General features: G+C 56.8%; 1 protein-coding gene across 1 annotated transcript; it reads left to right on the top strand.

Moving 5' to 3' along the window:
- The first annotated feature begins 6123 nt into the window (after nucleotides 1–6123).
- Nucleotides 6124–18113, top strand: TNFRSF1A (TNF receptor superfamily member 1A). The gene is made up of 10 exons (XM_082849250.1): nucleotides 6124–6184; nucleotides 13089–13242; nucleotides 13457–13585; nucleotides 13801–13950; nucleotides 14097–14175; nucleotides 15946–16016; nucleotides 16140–16253; nucleotides 16569–16597; nucleotides 16826–17099; nucleotides 17230–18113. The coding sequence occupies exons 1-10, from the start codon at nucleotides 6146–6148 to the stop codon at nucleotides 17535–17537; spliced, it is 1347 nt and encodes a 448-aa protein (XP_082705376.1). The 5' UTR covers nucleotides 6124–6145; the 3' UTR covers nucleotides 17538–18113.
- The last annotated feature ends 114 nt before the right edge of the window (nucleotides 18114–18227 follow it).

The raw sequence follows: 18227 nt of genomic DNA, 5'->3' as shown, positions 1-18227 counted from the left end.
GTGTCCCCTCCCCACGGCAGGTGCTTCCCTCGGTGGGCGGGGACCAGCCTTGGCAGGATTAGAGAATGTTTGGGGCTGCCTCTCAGAGCTGCCCAGCTGCCTGTGCTGGGGGGCAGGGAAGCAGGCTGGATAGGGGGCTGAGGAAATTGTCTGGAGAACCATGGCCAGCATGGCCTCGGTTCCTGCCCTGTACCCGCTGGTCCTGCCTCAAGAACACTCCGGTTTCCCCACCCGAGTGCAGACAAGTCCTCTTTTCCCTTGGATCAGCCAAGACAAACTTGGATCTTTGACAAAGAACTTTCCTTGGAAACAACTGACAACCAGAACAAAACACAAACAAGGGCACACAAAGCCATGCACGGTTTCCTCCTCAAAGATGCCTGGATTCAGCCCCAGAATGGCCCTCCACGCTGCTTTCCAGGGACACAGACATTTGCTCCTCTTCTTGAACTTGGGTGGGGAACCCCACCCAAAAGCCCCCTTGGTTGGTTGCTAGGCAATTCCCTTTCCCTGACTCTCAGGGCAGGGGCTGGAACAGCTCAGTGTAGTAAAGACTTGGCCATTCCCAGTCGGAGTCCCAGGACTCTTCCAGCCTCACGACCCCATGCCCCCACGGAGCCACACCCCAGCGCCTCTGCCCTGCATCCCTGTCCTTTGGAACTCTGTGCATCTGCTCAAGCTATTTCCTTAGCCTGGAAGCTTCTCCCACCCTCTGCTGGAGAACTCCTACGCATCCTTTAAACTCCAGCTCAGATACCATTACTTGTGTGCAGGCTTCTGCCCCGTCTTGTCTTGCCCAGGCGTGACCACTTCCCTACCCTGTGGACTCCCATAGCACACCATAACATCCGTGGAAGTGCAGATGCTGCGTTTTACTTTCCTGTTTATTTGCGTCTGCGTCCCCAGCTAGACTGAGCTCGTTGTGGTCAGGATTGAGTCTTGTTCATTTAGGGATCCTCAGGGTCTAGCCCAGTATCCTGCTTGGAGCAAGTAGGCAGGTACTTAATAAATGTTGCTGCATAAAGAATGTCTGGAGTGCTGGATGGGAGCACCATGAAAGGGTCAGGGAGTGGATGCAAGTCCTGGGTCACTGTCCAAGCACCTGGGAGGTCCCAGCTTGGGGGAAGGGACAGTCTCCCGTACCCCTGGCTGCACTACGGCAATGGCCATTCTTCAGGGGCCTTAGGAGAGACAAACTAGCTTGTTAGTTCCTCCACGGGCATTGCTGAGCATCTGCTATGTGCCCATCACCATGTTCAGGTGGGAGGTGAAGACAAGTGCCCTTCCGTCAGGAGACCTGCTGTGCAGTTCCTGGGATGATGTGCCCCTGTCCACGGCCTGAACCTCCTTTCCTTCCCAACCTTGGTTACCACCATGTGTAATCCTCCTCTGCATTCGCTGAGTACCACTCACCACGCAGCTGCAACATCTTCGTCCTCATCTGCCTCGTCTGCAGCATCCTCACCTGCCTGCCTCCCCAGCAACTGCCCGCTAGTGGTGGAGGAGTATGAGAGACAGTCCGGGTTCCTAGGAACTTCAAAGCCTGTATATTCTTACTCTCACGTCATCACAGAGAGAGCAGCATTGGGAATCTTTCCAGCTTTTATTTATTTATTTATTTATTATTATTATTATTATTATTATTATTATTGCGGTACGTGGGCCTCTCACTGCTGTGGCCTCTCCCGCTGTGGAGCAGAGGCTCCGGACGCGCAGGCCCAGCGGCCATGGCTCACGGGCCCAGCCGCTCCACGGCATGTGGGATCTTCCCGGACCGGGGCACGAACCCGCGTCCCCTGCATCGGCAGGCGGACTCTCAACCACTGCGCCACCAGGGAAGCCCCAGCTTTTATTTTAACAAAGGAGAATTGAGGGATGTCTGAATGGAACCCGGGTTTCCAGACCCCCAGTTCCTTCCCCCATTCCAGCATCAGACCTGGAACTCAGAAGTCAGCCTTCCTCATCCTCTTTGGGACCACTTCCCCTGCTGCCTTGGTGTTACTCCCCTCAACTGTAATCTCCCCGTCCTGAGGAGCCACGTGAATCTTGGGAAAGGGGGGGGGGATGGTGGAGGGAGCGGGAAGGTAGGAAAGGTCATGACGAGGAAGTGATGTGACGACTCCTGACTTCCCTTTCGTAGACACAAGAGGATGAGGGGAAAATGCTGGTGTCACAACGGTTTCCTCTCAGAGCCCTCAGGTTCAGCCTGCTCTTGTGCTCTCTGGCCACAGCCTATCGTCAGTCCTGCCCCAGCCCTCCCTGGCTCCGTCTCCCCTGGCTGCGTGGGCAGGACCTGCGGGGCAAAGCTGGAGCTATTGCAGATGACAGCAGTCAGCCACGCTCCCCCTCCTTCCCCTTCTCCCCCAGCCTGCGCTGGAGTTTCTCCTGCCAAAGGCATGTCCACCCTGAGTTGTTTCCTCCTCTCCTCCATCCCTCATCTTTGTGTTACTCCTGGACACTAGGGTAGTTTGTTTGTTTTTTTTAGCTTTAAAAATAGTCTATTTCCTTCTTCACCCACACACAAAGACATGCACCTTCTGACCATTATTCAAGGCATCACAAATTCCATAAAAACTTCTATTAATGTATGTGTCTTACATGATTCAAGATAAAGTGGATTTTAAAAGCAAACGGGTACCAGTTACGGGGGCCGGGAGGGGACTAGGGCAGGTACCAGTAGTACAGGGCATGCGTTTTTCTAGTGTTTATTGAAATCGGCAGTAATCTGCACACTTGCGCCGTATGAGTAGTTATCCAAAATCAGCGCACCCAGGAGAGGTGCGCCTAGTTTCTCTGTCCCAGGTCGATCAGACTGGTAGAGAAGAGAGTTCCAGTTGCCTCACTCTCCTTACTGAGCTTATCAGGTGAAGTGACTTGCCCAAGTTCATGATTCTTACAGAACCAGCTTGGAAGCCAGGTCTTCTGTGACTCAGCCTGTTTTCCTGTGACACATGGAGCTGGGATGTCAGGGGCTGGAACCCATGTCACCCCGACTGAGAGAGAGTTCAGTGCCCTTTTGATGACTCTGCTACTGTGGGGCCCGTGTGTGTGAGTCTGTGTGTGTGTGACATGTGATGGAGAGATGGGGCTCTGTTATCTAAAGCTCTTTATATTCTTTATCCTTTTCTTCATGAGCCCTAACAGCCAATCCTAGTTTGCCCCTGTCCTATTTCTCCAGCTCTCCCATTGTCTCCCTCGCCATGATTTCTTCTTCCCCTGGAGGGATTATGCTCATATATTCTCACCTCCTCCAAGAGACTGGTTAGCTGTTCATATCCCTAGATCCATGCACCTCTCACCATCTTTTCTTTTGTTTTGTTTTGTTTTTTGCGGTACGCGGGCCTCTCACTGCTGTGGCCCCTCCCGCTGCGGAGCACAGGCTCCGGACGCGCAGGCTCAGCGGCCATGGCTCACGGGCCCAGCCGGTCCGCGGCATGTGGGATCCTCCCGGACCGGGGCACGAACCCGCGTCCCCTGCATCGGCAGGCGGACTCTCAACCACTGCGCCACCAGGGAAGCCCCTCACCATCTTTTCTTTTAAACAGAATTTTATTGAACAGTTGAATACCATGTGTCTCAAGACTTTAAACCTGCTGAGTAAATAGGCATTTATCCTAAACAATGAAAGAAATTCTCCTTTTGTGCCGGGCTATGTGTAATGGCATTGACGGTTGGCACAGACTACTAAAAATTCCTTGTAACATTAAAAATAGGACATTGACACCTGAAACTAACACAACACTGTAAATCAACTATATTTCAATAAAAATTAAAAAAAAATAGGACACTGAATAATAATTGTGAATACAAATTATTACCATTGCTACCACTGACCGAATGCTTAGTATACGGCAAAGCCTTGCTAAACACTTTACATGCGTTTGCTCATCAATGCGTGCTTCCCATTTCTTATGTGAGAAGCCTGTGGCTCTTCTGGCGTCTTTACACTGGAAACTGGGCAATTTGACTCTCGCACTTTATTTCAGTGACTCTGCTTCTGTAAGAGCTCTGCTTCGGGTCCATGCGTGCTGTACTTGGAGCCTCCCTGTGTGTTGGTGGAGGGGACCTCCTTCCTCTGTGAGTCCAGCTTCAACCCTCTTGTTCCTCAGAAGCTGGAGGATGGGGTGGAGTGAAGTCAGCCAGAAGTGGGGGCGTCCAAGCTCCGTTCACATCCACAGCTCTGTTCCTGGAATCACAGAGGGGCACCAGGAAAGGGCCAGGGAGGGTGGATAGCAGCGTGGGGAGTCAGCTGGTGGATCAAGAGGCAAAGGGGTGAGTAGCTCTGATTCCAAGTCACAAAGCCCTAGGACCTCACTCCTGTCTGGTCTCCCTGCATTTCCAGCAACGTCAGCGGCTGGAGGACCCGGGGCCCGGACTGGGTCTAGGGAAGGTCATTGTGGCCAGAGAATATTTGGGTGAATGTTGTACCCTTGTTGTGGGAGTCATTGGGGAGATGTCCTGCACAGATAAGCATGGCATAAAATACCCAAAGAGGGACTTCCCTGATGGTCCAGTGGTTAAGAATCCGCCTTCCAATGCAGGGGACGTGGGTTCCATCCCTGGTTGGGGAACTAGGCCCACCTGCTGCAACTACTGAACCCCCATATCTCAACTAGAGAGCCCGCATGCTGCAACTACAGAGCCCACCTGCTCTGGAGCCTGTGCGCCACAACTAGAGAGAAGCCCATGCGCTCCAACGAAAGATCCCGCGTGCTGCAACTAAGACCCGATGCAGCCAAAAATAAATAAATAAATAAATATTTAAAAAAAAATACCCAAAGAATCGGGTTGGGGGGTCTGACTCAGAAGGACTGATGGAAAGCGGTAATTATGTGTCGTAGCAAAATGGGCCCTTAGTCTGAAGTCAGGAGTCTGGGGGCTGGGCTGGCTCTGCAGGGCACATGACCTGCATGTCTCTGGGCCTCAGTTTTCTCGATTATAAAACAACGGGGCTGCGGTAGATTATCTCCGAGCGCAATTCGGATTGATGTATGGGAATATTTGGGAAAGGGGCACTGGGAACGTACTAGTAATACCTGATGGAGAGAGCTGTAATTCCACAGCCTTGTCACGGATGTGATCTCATTAGGACTCATGACATCATCTTCCCCACGAAGTCAGGCCAGGCACTGTCGCTCTCATTTCAAAACCGAGGTCTTTTGAGAGGTCCCACCATCGTTTGGAGGCAGAGCCAGGATCCGCTGTTGGGAGCATCGCCCAGCAAAGACTGGATGAGAACTGGGGCGGAGGGGGTGGGGCAGGGAGGTGCGGGGCGGCAGGGCCCCAAGTCGGGGTCAGGCTTTACTCTGAGGTATGGGTTGGAGGCGTAAATTCCTAAGAAAGTGAGAGATTACGGTGTCAGTGGAGAGCTCTGGGGAAAGGGGAAGGGGTTCTAAGGAACACTGAGGACTTGTCTGGCATCAGACGCTTACCTGCCAGTGTCAATAAATCCCGCCGGCAACCTCACGAGACAGCGGCTCTCCATTTTGCAAACTGGAACACAGCATCCGAGTTTGCCCAACACCACCCACCTAAAAAGTAGAGAATCCTGAGCTGGAACCCAGCGAATCTGACTCCAAAGCCCCGAGTCCTTCTACTATGGTTCATTTGGGAAAGGCCGGGCGATGGGGGGAGGGGGCAGGGGGCCGGCGCTCCTGGGTGTCTGGGTGGGAGTGGTCAGACCCGCGCACGTGGCAGGGCAGCTGGATCCGGGCGCCCGCGCTCGCACTGGGTACAAAAGGTTAAGGCACCTTGGCCCCCCTCCTCCCGCCTCCTCCCGCCTCCTCCCGCCTCCTCCCGCCTCCTCCCGCCTCCACCCGCCTCCTCCCGCCTCCACCCGCCTCCACCCCGGCTCTTCCTGTCCTGAAGTTGCAACACCCCCCCTCTCCCTTCCCCTCCCACCTCCTCTCTGCTTGACTTTTCTCTGAGTTCTCCGAACTCAGGCTGCAGTGCCGGCCTTCCGGGTTTGAGGTCCCCGGGACCCGGCTGTGATCCGCGCCCCAGTCTCAACCCTCCACTCCCCTGCCCGACGCCCGGGCTCCACTCCGGACCCTGCTCATCCTGGGACTGTGTCGCTGCCACTGTCGCCTCTGTCCATCACTGCCTGAGCCCTGATGGGGGAGTGAGAGGCCACAGCTGGCCGGACATGGGCCTCCCCACCGTGCCTGGCCTGCTGCTGCCACTGGTGAGACGGGGGACGGAGGGCGGAGTGGGCTGGCGGGCGAGCGGCGCCTGGGGCGGGAGAGAGCCGAGGGCCGGGCCCCAGCCTCAGGCCTGCGCGGCCTGACCTCAAACACTGCCCCATTCATTCGCCGCCCTGAGTCGGGAGCAAGGGAGAAGTTTGAAAGGCACGGAGGGAAAGGGGTTCCCGGGCTGCCAGGAAGACGGGGGCAGGTGCCCACGGCGGGGGCGGGGGAGTTTGTTAAGAAACCGAAAGGAGTGGGAGAAAGGTCTGTCCTCTCAGAGTCCAGATGGTTCTGAATTGTGTCCGGCAGGTCAGCAGTCTTGGGCCGTGGACAGGCGGGGCTGCCGGTGAGCCCGGCTGAGCACACCGTGCTGGAGGGCAGGGACTGGATGCCAGCGAAGTGGGGAAACTGAGTCTGGGAGAGGCCCTGGCTCGGGGCGGGTAGGCTTGGGGTGCCGTGTGTTGGAGGCCTTTGGGAGGGGGGTCGGTAGCCGGATAGGCCTCCCCAGGCCCAGGCCTCCCCCCCGGGGGGCACTTTTCACCCTGGATCTGTGGCCACTGTCTGTGGGCCTGACCCTCCTCCCCCGCCTCAGAGCCCTGGACCTGCCCCCCAGCCCTTCCCAGGGACCCAGACAACAGAGCGCTTGCTCTCCTCTCCCACAGCTCCGTTTGGGGAAGTTGGTAGACGTGTTTTCGTCACTGGAAAATGTCCCTTTCTCTTGCTTCAGCCTTGTTGCAATGCATCCCTGAGCCCTCCACGTCCTGCAGTCGTCCTGCGCAGAAAGCCAGCCCCTCGCCTCCACCTAGCTGGGGGCACTGCGTTGGTCGCTTTCTTCAGGGCTCCTGCTCTTCCCTGGCCCAACCGCCACGCCCCACCCCTCCTCCCCCACCCCTCCTCCCCCACCCCTCCTCCCCCACCCCTCCTCCCCCACCCCTCCTCCCCTACCTCTCCTCCCCCACCCCTCCTCCCCCACCCCTCCTCCCCCACCCCTCCTCCCCCACCCCTCCTCCCCCACCCCTCCTCCCCTACCTCTCCTCCCCCACCCCTCCTCCCCTACCTCTCCTCCCCCACCCCTCCTCCCCTACCTCTCCTCCCCCACCCCTCCTCCCCCACCCCTCCTCCCCCACCCCTCCTCCCCTACCCCTCCTCCCCCACCCCTCCTCCCCTACCCCTCCTCCCCCACCCCTCCTCCCCTACCTCTCCTCCCCCACCCCTCCTCCCCCACCCCTCCTCCCCTACCTCTCCTCCCCCACCCCTCCTCCCCTACCTCTCCTCCCCCACCCCTCCTCCCCTACCTCTCCTCCCCCACCCCTCCTCCCCCACCCCTCCTCCCCTACCTCTCCTCCCCCACCCCTCCTCCCCCACCCCTCCTCCCCCACCTCTCCTCCCCCACCTCTTCTTCCCCCAGGGTCTTGTACTGTGTCCCCAAATCATCCCTTTCTTTTCTGTCCCATCTCCTCAGACTTCTCGAGTCTCCTTTCTGAACCTTTCTCTCCAGTTCCTCCCGCTCCCTCTGCTTTAGTCCACGTTTCTAGACCCTAGTTCCCTGCGCAGCACCCCGCCACCTCCTGTGGCCCCAGGCCCACCTTTCCCTCCTGTGCAGGCTGTCCTCCCCAGAGGGTCCCCCTGCTCCCCGTCCAGCTGCCCTGCCTTCTCTTGTCTCCTGGCAGTGAATCCCCCGGTCCTGTCCTGACTCCCTCAGGGACTAGCTGCCTGGACTTGAGCAGGTTAACATAACCCTTCATGCCTTGCTTCTTTATCTCTAAGATGGACAGAATCGTCACTACCTCATAATGTCGTTCTGAAGATGAAATAGATAGATATATATTAAGTATTCCATTCATTTCTGCCTGCTCGGCACTAGATACTCTTTTAGGTGCTGGACTTACAGCAGTGAACAAAAGTCTCCGCCTTCATGGAGTCTCTATTCTAGTACAGGAACAGGGTATAGCAAACAGAAAGCACTCAAGAAACGTTAGCTTTCCTATTGTTAATAGTATCAGTAGTGGTTGTAATTACTCAGTGGCTTCTGCGTTTGGAAAACAGAGGTACGGGGGAGCCTGAACAGATGAAGGAATGTGCCTGGGACTGCAGCTGAACCAGCCCGGGTTGGGGTGTGACAGCTAAGGGACCAAGCTCAGCCTGGAGCTGGAGGGGAAACAGGAGGTGTGCAGTGCTGGGTGAGGCTGTCCACGGGCTTTCCAATGGGCAATGCAGGGAACTGTGATTGTGTGGCGGCGGGGGTGGGGGGGGCGTGGAGGTGGGGGAAGAATGCGGGAGAGACTGTAACAGAGCACATAAGATCTTGCTGCTCTCAACGAGCTGACAGTCTTGGAGCCAAGACAGCTTACAGCAAAAAATGATTTTAGAGCACTCCGGGGAGAAATGCCCACAAAAGCATTGCGATGTGGTGCCCTGGAACACCCATGGGAGGCAGCACCGGGAGGGGTGTGAGTGCCGTCCTGCTGCCTTTTCTGCTCAGCTGATCTCAGCTCCAGCGCCCGTGCTCCCTGCAGAGACGCAGAGTCCACAGTCGCCCGTCTCTGACCCAACTGAGAGCTCAAGCCATGTATTCACCTGGGCATCCCTGCGGGACCTGCGTCTCTACCGTGCTCCGTAACTGTTTGTTGAATGAATAAAGGATGGAATGAGGGACGAAATGCCTCATAGAAGAGTGGTTTTGGAGCTGAGCTTTAAAGCCACTCACTGGCAGCAGGCTGGAAAGGGGACTGGTTTGAGGTAGAGCGGAGGAACGGAGAGATGGGATTTTGTGTTGGGGGCTGGTGGTGGCAGGAAGCTGAGCACCTTGGCTGCAGGGGAAGGACCCTGTTGAGGAACAAGAAGAAGCGAGAAAGAGAAAATTGGAGGAAGTGGGGGAAGGGATGGAGAGAGAGTCCTGACTGTGGTCCCAGGTAGAGGAATTCATTCATTCATTCATTCATAAATGGTTCTCTCAGGGCCGCTGCACCTGGGCATGTGTCCAGTATAGCAGTGAGGTACCTCTGCAAGTTCTCATTCAGGGAAAGAGTGACCCATGGAAATGATGTTTGAGGTCCGGCCCCGGAAAGGAAGATTCCCACACCTGTGGGTGCAAGTTGAAGCTTAAATGCAGATAAGAAAGCGTGTAGGATGGATTGGAGCAGGAGAAAGGCGGGAAGACGGTTGCAGTGATCCGGGTGTGAGGCAACCCCTGGACTTGGAAAGGATTGAGAGATGACAGGGGAGGTTTGGCAAGATGGACTACAGACTGGATGGCAGCACAGGAGGGATGGGGGCTTTGAGGAGAGAAGGGTGGCAAAGAGAAGTTGATGGTGTGACATCTGTCCAGGTCAGGAGGTCGATGGATTTCCTTTGGGGTATGTTGAGGGTCTGGAGAATAGCCAAGTGAAGTGGGCATCTAACAGGCCAGAGCAGAGGTTCTCAGACTCACATCTGCCGTTGTGTCGTTCGTAAGTGACACAAAACCTTCACTCACCAGGGATGCTCAGAAGGAGGGGAAGGCTTGTCAGCATCTCCTGTGAGGGTGTTTGCGGTTGTGCATGTGTGTGGGAAGGAGAGGGGAACTCTCCCCTGGAGATAAATATATACCTACAGGGAGGCACTGACTCCCATCTTCCCACTTTGGTTTTCACTGGCCTTGACTGGAGTGGAAGACAGATAGTCATGAAATCACCCAGTCAAACCACATTTATTTCCCTCTTCCAGTTCTGGGTGCGGAGGATTAGACATTATCTCTGACCAAAACACTTTCTCATCTCTCATCGCATAGTGTATGGTCTGTTTGGGGAGACCGTATCCACTCACCCTAGGTAGTTATGGTAAGAGCCCAAAATAGGTATCGTTTATTCATATTTTTAAAGTTCATAGGGTGGCTGTGTATCTCATGAGCTGGAGTGGGGGGAAACCTCATTAATGGGGGGCTTTCGGGGAGGGAGGCCGGGCCTCAACTGGGCCTTGGAGGAGAAGCTGTCGTGAGCTCCCCAAAGATTTTGACATCCAATGAACACAAGACATTTTAAGTTAATGAACAGATGAACGCAGGACGGGACGGTGAGGCTGCTGGGTGGGAGCTAGACCACAGGGTCCACCCCTCCGCCCCCAAGCCGTGGCCCCAGCACAGGAAGTCACACTTAAAAGACTCCCTAGGCGGAAGTTATGGGGGAGCTGGAGGGGTGCTGGGCCACCCCTTCAACCGTCTCTCCACAGGCGCCCCGGCTTCCTGCGCTTCCCCTGCTCCAGGCCACAGGCACTCAGGCTGCCTGGGGTCTGGGCGCTCAGAGTTCACCTATCTCCGCTGTTTTGCTGCAAGATGCGGCGGCTGAGCACTGGAGCCAGCCAGTGCCGAGGAACGGTGCCTGCTGGCTCCTGGGGTCGGAGTGGGCTGGCTCCGGGGGCTGCTGGGGACTGGGGGGACCCGGGGAAATGGTGCTGCTTGTCTTACATCCCGTCTTGCTCGCTCCCTCCCGGAACTGGGTGCTCAGGGCTCTGGAGTTTTGCCTGTGCTGCCAGTGGGCTTGTGGGAGGGGCGTGTGGAGCCTCAGAACTGGCCGCGTTTCCTAAGGATTGTTTGAGGACCCCAGGGAGGTGCCCAAGCCCAACCCAGCTGGCCAGAACCAGTCAGGCTGTGGGAAGGCAATGAACCCGGGTGGGAGGGCAGCCTTGGTTTGCTCCCTTCTGGAACTGGGAAGTGTCGGGGGCGGGGTGGGGCTCACGTGAGAAGCCAGGGAAAGGACAAACCCGCAGAGAGACTGGCTGAACCCGGAGGAGGAGCCTGGGCGGGGCTGGGTCTGAAGGAAGGATGCTGAGGGGTGGGAAGGAGCTGAGTGGCCCTCAGGGAGGGGCGGGTAGTGACCTGACGGGAGGAAGCAGGGGGTCGGCCGAGACTTCCCTTTGGGATGGAATGGGATAGGGAGCCATTTCCCGAAAAAGTGGGGCCAAGGGGGACTGAGGCCCATTGCCTGGCTCCTGGGAGGAGAAGGGGAGGAAAGGGGCCTCTGCGTGGGGATTGGAGGGAGAGACTGGCCCACAGGAGGAAGGGATCGGATCGGGTCCCAATTGCGGGCTGGTCCCTTCAGCCTTTCTGCTGACTCATGACCCTTGAGGAGCTGGGGAAGCTGCTGGTTCCCTCTCCCTCCCCTAGATTCCCTCCCTCCCTCTGGCCTGAGTCACCGGGCAGAGCTTCTGGGAAAAGATTTCCCTTTCCCGGATCTGACTTAACCCCCAAAGTGCTGGAGATGGCGGTGGGAGGCACGTGGACGGAGAAGGTGCCTCTCCCTCCTTCCTGGGAAGGACCCTCACCCCACCCCAACCCGCCGCCGTTCTTTTTCCTGATGCTGTCTCTGCCGGTTGGCTCTGCTCCCAGCCTCCTGGGTGGAATTCCAAGTGCCAGTGACCTTAGGTGCTGTGAGCCCTTCTTCGGGGAAAGGAACCACACTCTCAGGACTGGGAAGTCCTTCCCATAAACACTCCAAGCTTTTCCTGTTGCTCTGGAAGCCTCAGCCCTGTTCTCAGGGGAGGTGGCACAGCGCAGGAGTGGCCAGGGAAGGGTGCTGCCACCCTTCCCTGGGTGGGGAGGGCGCCCTACACCCCTGGGGGGTGGCAGCTGGGTTTCTGAGTGTGGCTTCCCCTGTGTGGGGCTGGGGCGGGGGCTTGGGCTTCCGGGCCGCTGCAGCGACACCTAGCGGGGGACTTGGGTGTGACCTGCCTACAGCCTTGGGCTACCAGGCCCTCCTGTCCTGGGCTGGGGTTTCTGGGATCTGATTAGCCTGTTGCTCCCCAAGTTTAACATCCTTGGAGGACATCCTCTTATCTTCATGTAAGGCGGGCTTTGTAGCAGAGAAAACAAAATCAAGGGCCAGGGAAAGCCAGGAAGAGGCTGGTAGGAGGTGAAACAGCAAAGTCTGGGTTGGAGCTCAACACGGCCTCCTGGCCGTGCCGTCCCAGCTCTGAAGCCAGGGCTGGGCGAGTGATTCCGGGACGGGGGGCCCGGCCTGGGGCCGGAAAACAGGCTCCCCGGACACCCCGATGTGCAGAGGGCAGAGGGACTCCCTGGCACGCCCTCAGCTCCTGGCTCGGTGGTCTTTGAGCCAGACCCCCAGCCTCCAGCTGGCTACGATTACATGTAACCTCCATGCCTGTGCCCCCTCCCGCCCCACCTAAACCTCATCACCTTTCTACCCCCATCCCTGACCCTGAACTTTCCCTTTTTCTCCACTCCCCCTTTGCCCTGGCCAACCTGGGGTATTCGTGCAGGTTTACTGGCGGAAGGGGATGCAGCACGGAGTCCGAGGGCAGGATCCTGAGTGAGGTTTTGTACAGATTTACAAAGAAACTCTTCCTGTGGCTTCTGCCCGCTGTCCAGGAATGGCCCCCACAGGGACATCACTCACCTCCACTCCAATCTGAGGTTACAAAAAACCTTTTTAATGGCATAACATAGTTCAGGAAAGTGCACAGATCCTAACTGTTCACCTCCGTGAACGTGCACAAAGTGAATATGCTGTGAACGCAGCACCCAGATGGAGAAACGCCACCCCGATCTTTAGGGCTACTCGTCGGAAGGAAGGTCCTGTTCCCAACCCAGAAAACTCCTTGAACATCTGCCTTGTGCCCAGCACTAACAGCTGCTTTAGGGAAATAAGGATAAAATACAGCCCGTGCCTGGAGTTTACCAGCCTTGAGTTGGAAGGACAGAAACGCACACACAGGACAACCAGAGAACAACTAGATGGCACTGTGCCGGCAGCCTAGGCTTAGAGGAGAACGTGGCGTGTGAGCAGGAGTGGCCTGGGGAGAATGTTCCGCTGAGAAAAGACTTGAGCTGGGAAGGCTTTAGACTCGCTCCCTCTGAGACCCCACCCCTCCCTCTCCTGATGGGGTCTTCTCCATCTGACTCTTCCCCAGGTGCTCCGGGCTCTGTTGGTGGATGTGTACCCCGCGGGGATTCATGGGCTGGTCCCTCACCCCGGGGACCGGGAGAAGAGAGAGAGTTCGTGTCCCCAAGGGAAATATAGCCACCCTCAAAATAATTCCATTTGCTGTACCAAGTGCCACAAAGGTAGGAGGAGGGGTAACCGTGGGGCTCCTCAGGGGCCCTGCTTCTCCCTTTGCTCTTTCCAGATGTTCCGGAACGTGGGGTCCCTGACTTGGCTGCCTCTCCAGGGCTGGGAGTTTCTCCCTCCTTTCCTCTCCCAGGGACTTCGGGGAGGTGCCCGGGCCGTCCTGGGGCTGGGGCTCCTGGCTGCAGCCTAACCCCGACCCCCCAATCACAGGTACCTACCTGTACAATGATTGTCCGGGCCCGGGGCTGGACACGGACTGCAGGGTGTGTGCCCGCGGCACCTTTACCGCTTCGGAGAACCACCTCAGACAATGTCTGAGCTGCTCCAAGTGCCGGAAAGGTAAGTCCCAGCAGGGGGGCGGGGCTCTAAACCGACTGGGTCAGGTGGGTGTGCGCGTCTTGTCTCCAGGGGAAGGTACGAAGCTGTGCTGCTGCGGGTGGGCAGGGATGCATGTGCGCAAGTGAACGAATGCATGGGTGTGAGCGTGCGTTACCCAGAGAGACACACCCGGTGGGGACAGTGGGAGCTCATACCCCATCTACTCCCCGCACCAGAAATGTTCCAGGTGGAGGTTGCTCCTTGCGCAGTGGACAAGGATACCGTGTGTGGCTGCAGGAAGAACCAGTATCGGAAGTATTGGAGTGAAACTCTGTTCCAGTGTCTGAACTGCAGCCTCTGCCCCAACGGCACGGTGCACCACTCCTGTGAGCATGGCCCTCCCGACCCAGCTGGTCACCCCGTCTCCGGAGGGCGGTCTCCAGCTTGCTGTACCCCTGCCCCCCCGGTTCTCCCTCCGGCCCTCAGTGTGCTGGGCCATCCTCCTTCAGCTGTGCCGCATCTCTCCCTACAGGCAAGGAGAGACAGGACACCGTCTGCCACTGCCACGTGGGGTTCTTTCTAAGAGATGCTGAGTGCGTCTCCTGTGCTCAGTGAGTACTTCTGCTGGCTGCTGGGCACCGGATCGGCATGGGAGGGGGAGACTGTGGGAGGTGCTCTGGCTCCTGCAGGCTGTTTGGATGGGAGACACTTCATGTCAAGATACCAGACAGTCCTCCCTGCCCCCAACTTGTTCCTAAAATCTCATGAAGTCTCTGTGGATAGAGGCGCATACCGCAAGGACTTGAAGTTCTTTTTAGACATTCAGATGTTTTTTGGAAGACGTTCAGATTCTTGAGCAACAGACCCTACTATGGATTCTAGGAATACACTTTTACATCTCTGAAATCATACTGCATCTTACAACAGTTGACGGTGTATCATGGTTCAGTTGGCACCTGTGCGTGTGTGTGTGTGTGTGTGTGTGTGTGTAAGATGTAAATCGTAATGTCTCTGATTATTGATCTTAGGTTTAATGCAGTATGCACTTTCCTCCCCAGTCCCTTTGACCGCACCTCCTCACTCCTGGCTCTGCAGGGGCTGTTCTTGCACACTTGCTTGCAAAGAGGAAACTGAGGGTTCTAAAGTTGAATTGCCCTGGGTTTAACATCTCAGGCTGTGTGAGCTTGGGCAAGTGACTTAACATCTCTGAGCCTTAGTTGTTTTTACCTTTAAAGTAAGGATAATGACATCAGGTTGGCAAAGCTGTAAGGACCACAAAAAATAGCCACAAAGTGTCTGACAAGAAACTATGTTCTTTTTCCCACGAATTTCTTCCCCTTAAAAGCACTTCTACACCCCTTCCATGTGGTTCTCACCAGGAGCTTGTGAGGTGGGCAAAATGACCTCTCCCTGCTTTCAGATTCCTGCTGAGAACTCACCTCCTCAAGTTCCTTCTAGGACCCCTGATGTAGTTCTCATTAGTCCATGCTGCCCAGTGCCAGCTCCAAAACGGGAAGATGTGCTTGTTCTAGAGTGTTCTCTGGCTGCCCCCAGCAAGATGTGTTTTTTAATTGTTCACATGCATGCTAGACCCCTCTCTCAAAGTTAGGTGCTGTCATCAGCAGTGTCATCTAGAGAAAAAGCTCTTTAACCTTTTTTTCACTGGATTCTCATCAGTAAAACAGTGATAAAATAACAATTCAATGACAGTCAGCATTTATTGAGGGCTTACTATATGTCAGGCATAATTATCTCACTTAATCCTCAATCTTGACAGTGGGTAGGATCCCTGTTTTACTGATGAGGAAACTGAGGCTTACAGGTGAAGTGATTTGCCTGGAGTCACACTGCTAGCCAATGAATGGGGCTGGAATTTATACCTGACTCTGACTGCTTTTAACTCTTTTTCGACATAGCGTCTTTTTTTTCTTTCTTTTTTTTCTTTTTTGCGGTACACGGGCCTCTCACTGTTGTGGCCTCTCCCGTTGCGGAGCACAGGCTCTGGACGCGCAGGCTCAGCGGCCATGGCTCATGGGCCCAGCCGCTCCGCGGCATGTGGGATCCTCCCAGACCGGGGCACGAACCCGTGTCCCCTGCATCGGCAGGCGGACTCTCAACCACTGCGCCACCAGGGAAGCCCTCTACATAGCTTCTTCAAGATCAAATCCAGCTCTAAAATGAAATGATTTGGGGATTAACTAATGTTTCTTTCCTCCGCATCAATTCCCAAGATAGGATTAATTTCCATTATATCAAGAGATAGCTAAAATATTTGTAAAGCCAAGAATTTCCAACAATCTGTGTGGTTTTTTTCTTTTTCTTTTTTTCCTGTATTCCTCTTACGGTGGGCCCCTACTCACCAGCACTCTCTCTTCTTTTAGCTGTAAGAACACGGAGTGCGAGAAGTTATGTCCAGCTCTACCTGTAACTAGTAACAACTCTCAGGACCCAGGTGAGGAGAATTATCCTGGTGCCCATGCCCATGGACCCTTTCCTAGTCATGCCCCTCCCCATCCGTCCTGCCCTGCTACCTCCAGAGCCCCTCTCCTCTGACCACAATCTGCTCTGTTTCCAGGCACCACAGTACTGTTGCCCCTGGTGATCGTATTTGGTCTTTGCCTGGCATCCTTCCTCCTCATTGTTTTAGCATGCCGATACCAGCGGTGGAAGCCCAAGCTCTACTCCATCGGTGAGTGGGGCCTTTGGGAAGGGAAAGGGTGCTGGTAGGAATGCAGGAGGAGGCTTCAGAGGAGGCGGGAGGGAGGGGTGCACAGGCATGGAGGGAGATGAGGAGTGTCCCCTTAGTTCGCTGGCGAGGACCCCACTGGCACGAGGTGGTCTTGGACGGCTGGTGAGAGCTCATACTGCATCAGTAGCTCTCTCGTCCCTGGGGCCACATAGGCCCTGAAGCATGTCACCACAAGTACCCACCGCCAGCCCCATGATGGGCGCCAGGGTTGAGAGAGGAAGTGAAATCGGTGACGCTTTGTCTCTTTTTTCTCAGTTTGTGGGCAGTCGGCTCCTGTAAAGGAGGTAAGGTGAAACCGGGGAACTACCCGCAGTCTTCCCTGACTGTCCGTTGTCATCTTGTAACACCCAAATCACCCGGAATCGGTGATTTGGGTGTTACACCCAAATCACCCAAATCGTCCTGGGGCTCCCCTGATTCCCTCTAGCCCCAACTCCCGTCCGGAATCCAGAAGGAGGGCTGGGGCTGTATTTCCTCTTCCCCGCTAATGCTGTGCCTTCTCTCTCTCTCAGGGGGAGCCAGAGCCCCTGGCCCCGGCCCCAAGCTTCAGTCCCATCCCGAGCTTCAGTCCTGCCTCCAGTCCCACCTTCACCCCCTGTGACCCCCCGTGGTCCAACTTCAGAGTCACATCTCTCCCCAGAGAGATGGCCCCGCCCCACCAAGGGGCTGGCCCCATCCTCCCTGCGCCTCCAGCCTCCACCCCCGTCCCCACCCCTGTGCAGAAGTGGGAGGCCAGCGCCCACGGCGCCCCCAGCGCCCCCAGCGCCCCCGCTCCGCTCGCAGATGGTGAGTTCCTCATTCATCTTCGCAGGGAACCCCGGCCGGGGAGGCGGGTGGGCGGGGCGCCCGGGGCGAGTGGGCGTGGGCCGGGTGGGGAGGGCCGCCGCTCCGGGCTCACCGCGCCGCCTCCCGGCAGCTGACCCCGCGACACTGTACGCTGTGGTGGACGGCGTGCCCCCGTTGCGCTGGAAGGAGTTCGTGCGGCGGCTGGGGCTGAGTGATCACGAAATCGAGCGGCTGGAGCTGCAGAACTTGCGCTGCCTGCGCGAGGCGCAGTACAGCATGCTGGCGGCCTGGCGGCGGCGCACCCCGCGGCGCGAGGCCACGCTGGAGCTGCTGGGCCGCGTGCTCCGCGACATGGACCTGCTCGGCTGCCTGGAGGACATCGAGGAAGCGCTGGGCGGCCCCGCCCCCCTCGCGCCCGAGCCCCGCCTTCCCCGATGAGGCCACGCCCCGGCCCCTGCGGGCAGCCCTGAGACGGCTGCTTCCTGCCCCAGGCAGCCTGGAAGGACCTGCGAGATGCCCTCTGGATCCCCGTTTTTCTGGAGGGGAAGGGTCTTGGCGGAGCAGGCATGATCTGGCAGCCACTTAACCTGGTGCTACTCCCTCAGTGTATATCTCAGCTGCCTGAGCATTGCCAGCGGGTGAGCTGTGTGTAGTGTGTGTGTCAGAGTGTGTGTGTCTGTGTGATGTGGAATGTGTGTTACTCGTGAGAGAGGCTGAGTGTGCCAGGAGCCCAGGCGGTGGCTGCGGGGATGAGGGGCGCCTCATTGCCCATTTTGGACTTGGAGAACCCAGCAAGGCTGCTTGGGGGCCCCTGGTTGGTCCCTGAGCCTGTTTCACAATAGATAAGCAATCTTTGTTTCCATTACGTACACTAATAGAACCTTTGTCCCCCTGCCTGGACAAGCACAGAGTAAGCCGAAGTGTCCCAAGGCAGGGGAGGCACAGAACAAAGGGTGCTCCCGCTGGAGCTGTGGACTTGTAAATACACTAAAAGCCCGGAATTAAAGCTGTGCTCCTGGAGGGAGTGGCCTTTCTGCGTGGTGCGTGTGGGAGGCGGGGCCGGGGCCGTGATCCTGGCGGAGTAGGGGGGCGGGGGGATACCTCACCCTCGTGCAGCCCAGTAACAGA

This window comes from Leucopleurus acutus, assembly GCF_964270905.1.
Source record: "Leucopleurus acutus genome assembly, chromosome: 11".
Classification (NCBI taxonomy): domain Eukaryota; kingdom Metazoa; phylum Chordata; class Mammalia; order Artiodactyla; family Delphinidae; genus Leucopleurus; species Leucopleurus acutus.
Note: the sequence above shows the minus strand (reverse complement) of the source record. Positions and strands in the feature narration are given on the sequence as shown.

What these genes read in the sequence shown, in the direction of transcription:
- TNFRSF1A (XM_082849250.1), top strand. Translation starts at nt 6,146, where the DNA reads ATGGGCCTCCCCACCGTGCCTGGCCTGCTGCTGCCACTG. An exon ending in CTGCTCCAAGTGCCGGAAAG is followed by an intron (nt 13,586 to 13,800) that starts GTAAGTCCCAGC and finishes TCCCCGCACCAG; the next exon opens with AAATGTTCCAGGTGGAGGTT. An exon ending in CCCCGCTCCGCTCGCAGATG is followed by an intron (nt 17,100 to 17,229) that starts GTGAGTTCCTCA and finishes GCCTCCCGGCAG; the next exon opens with CTGACCCCGCGACACTGTAC.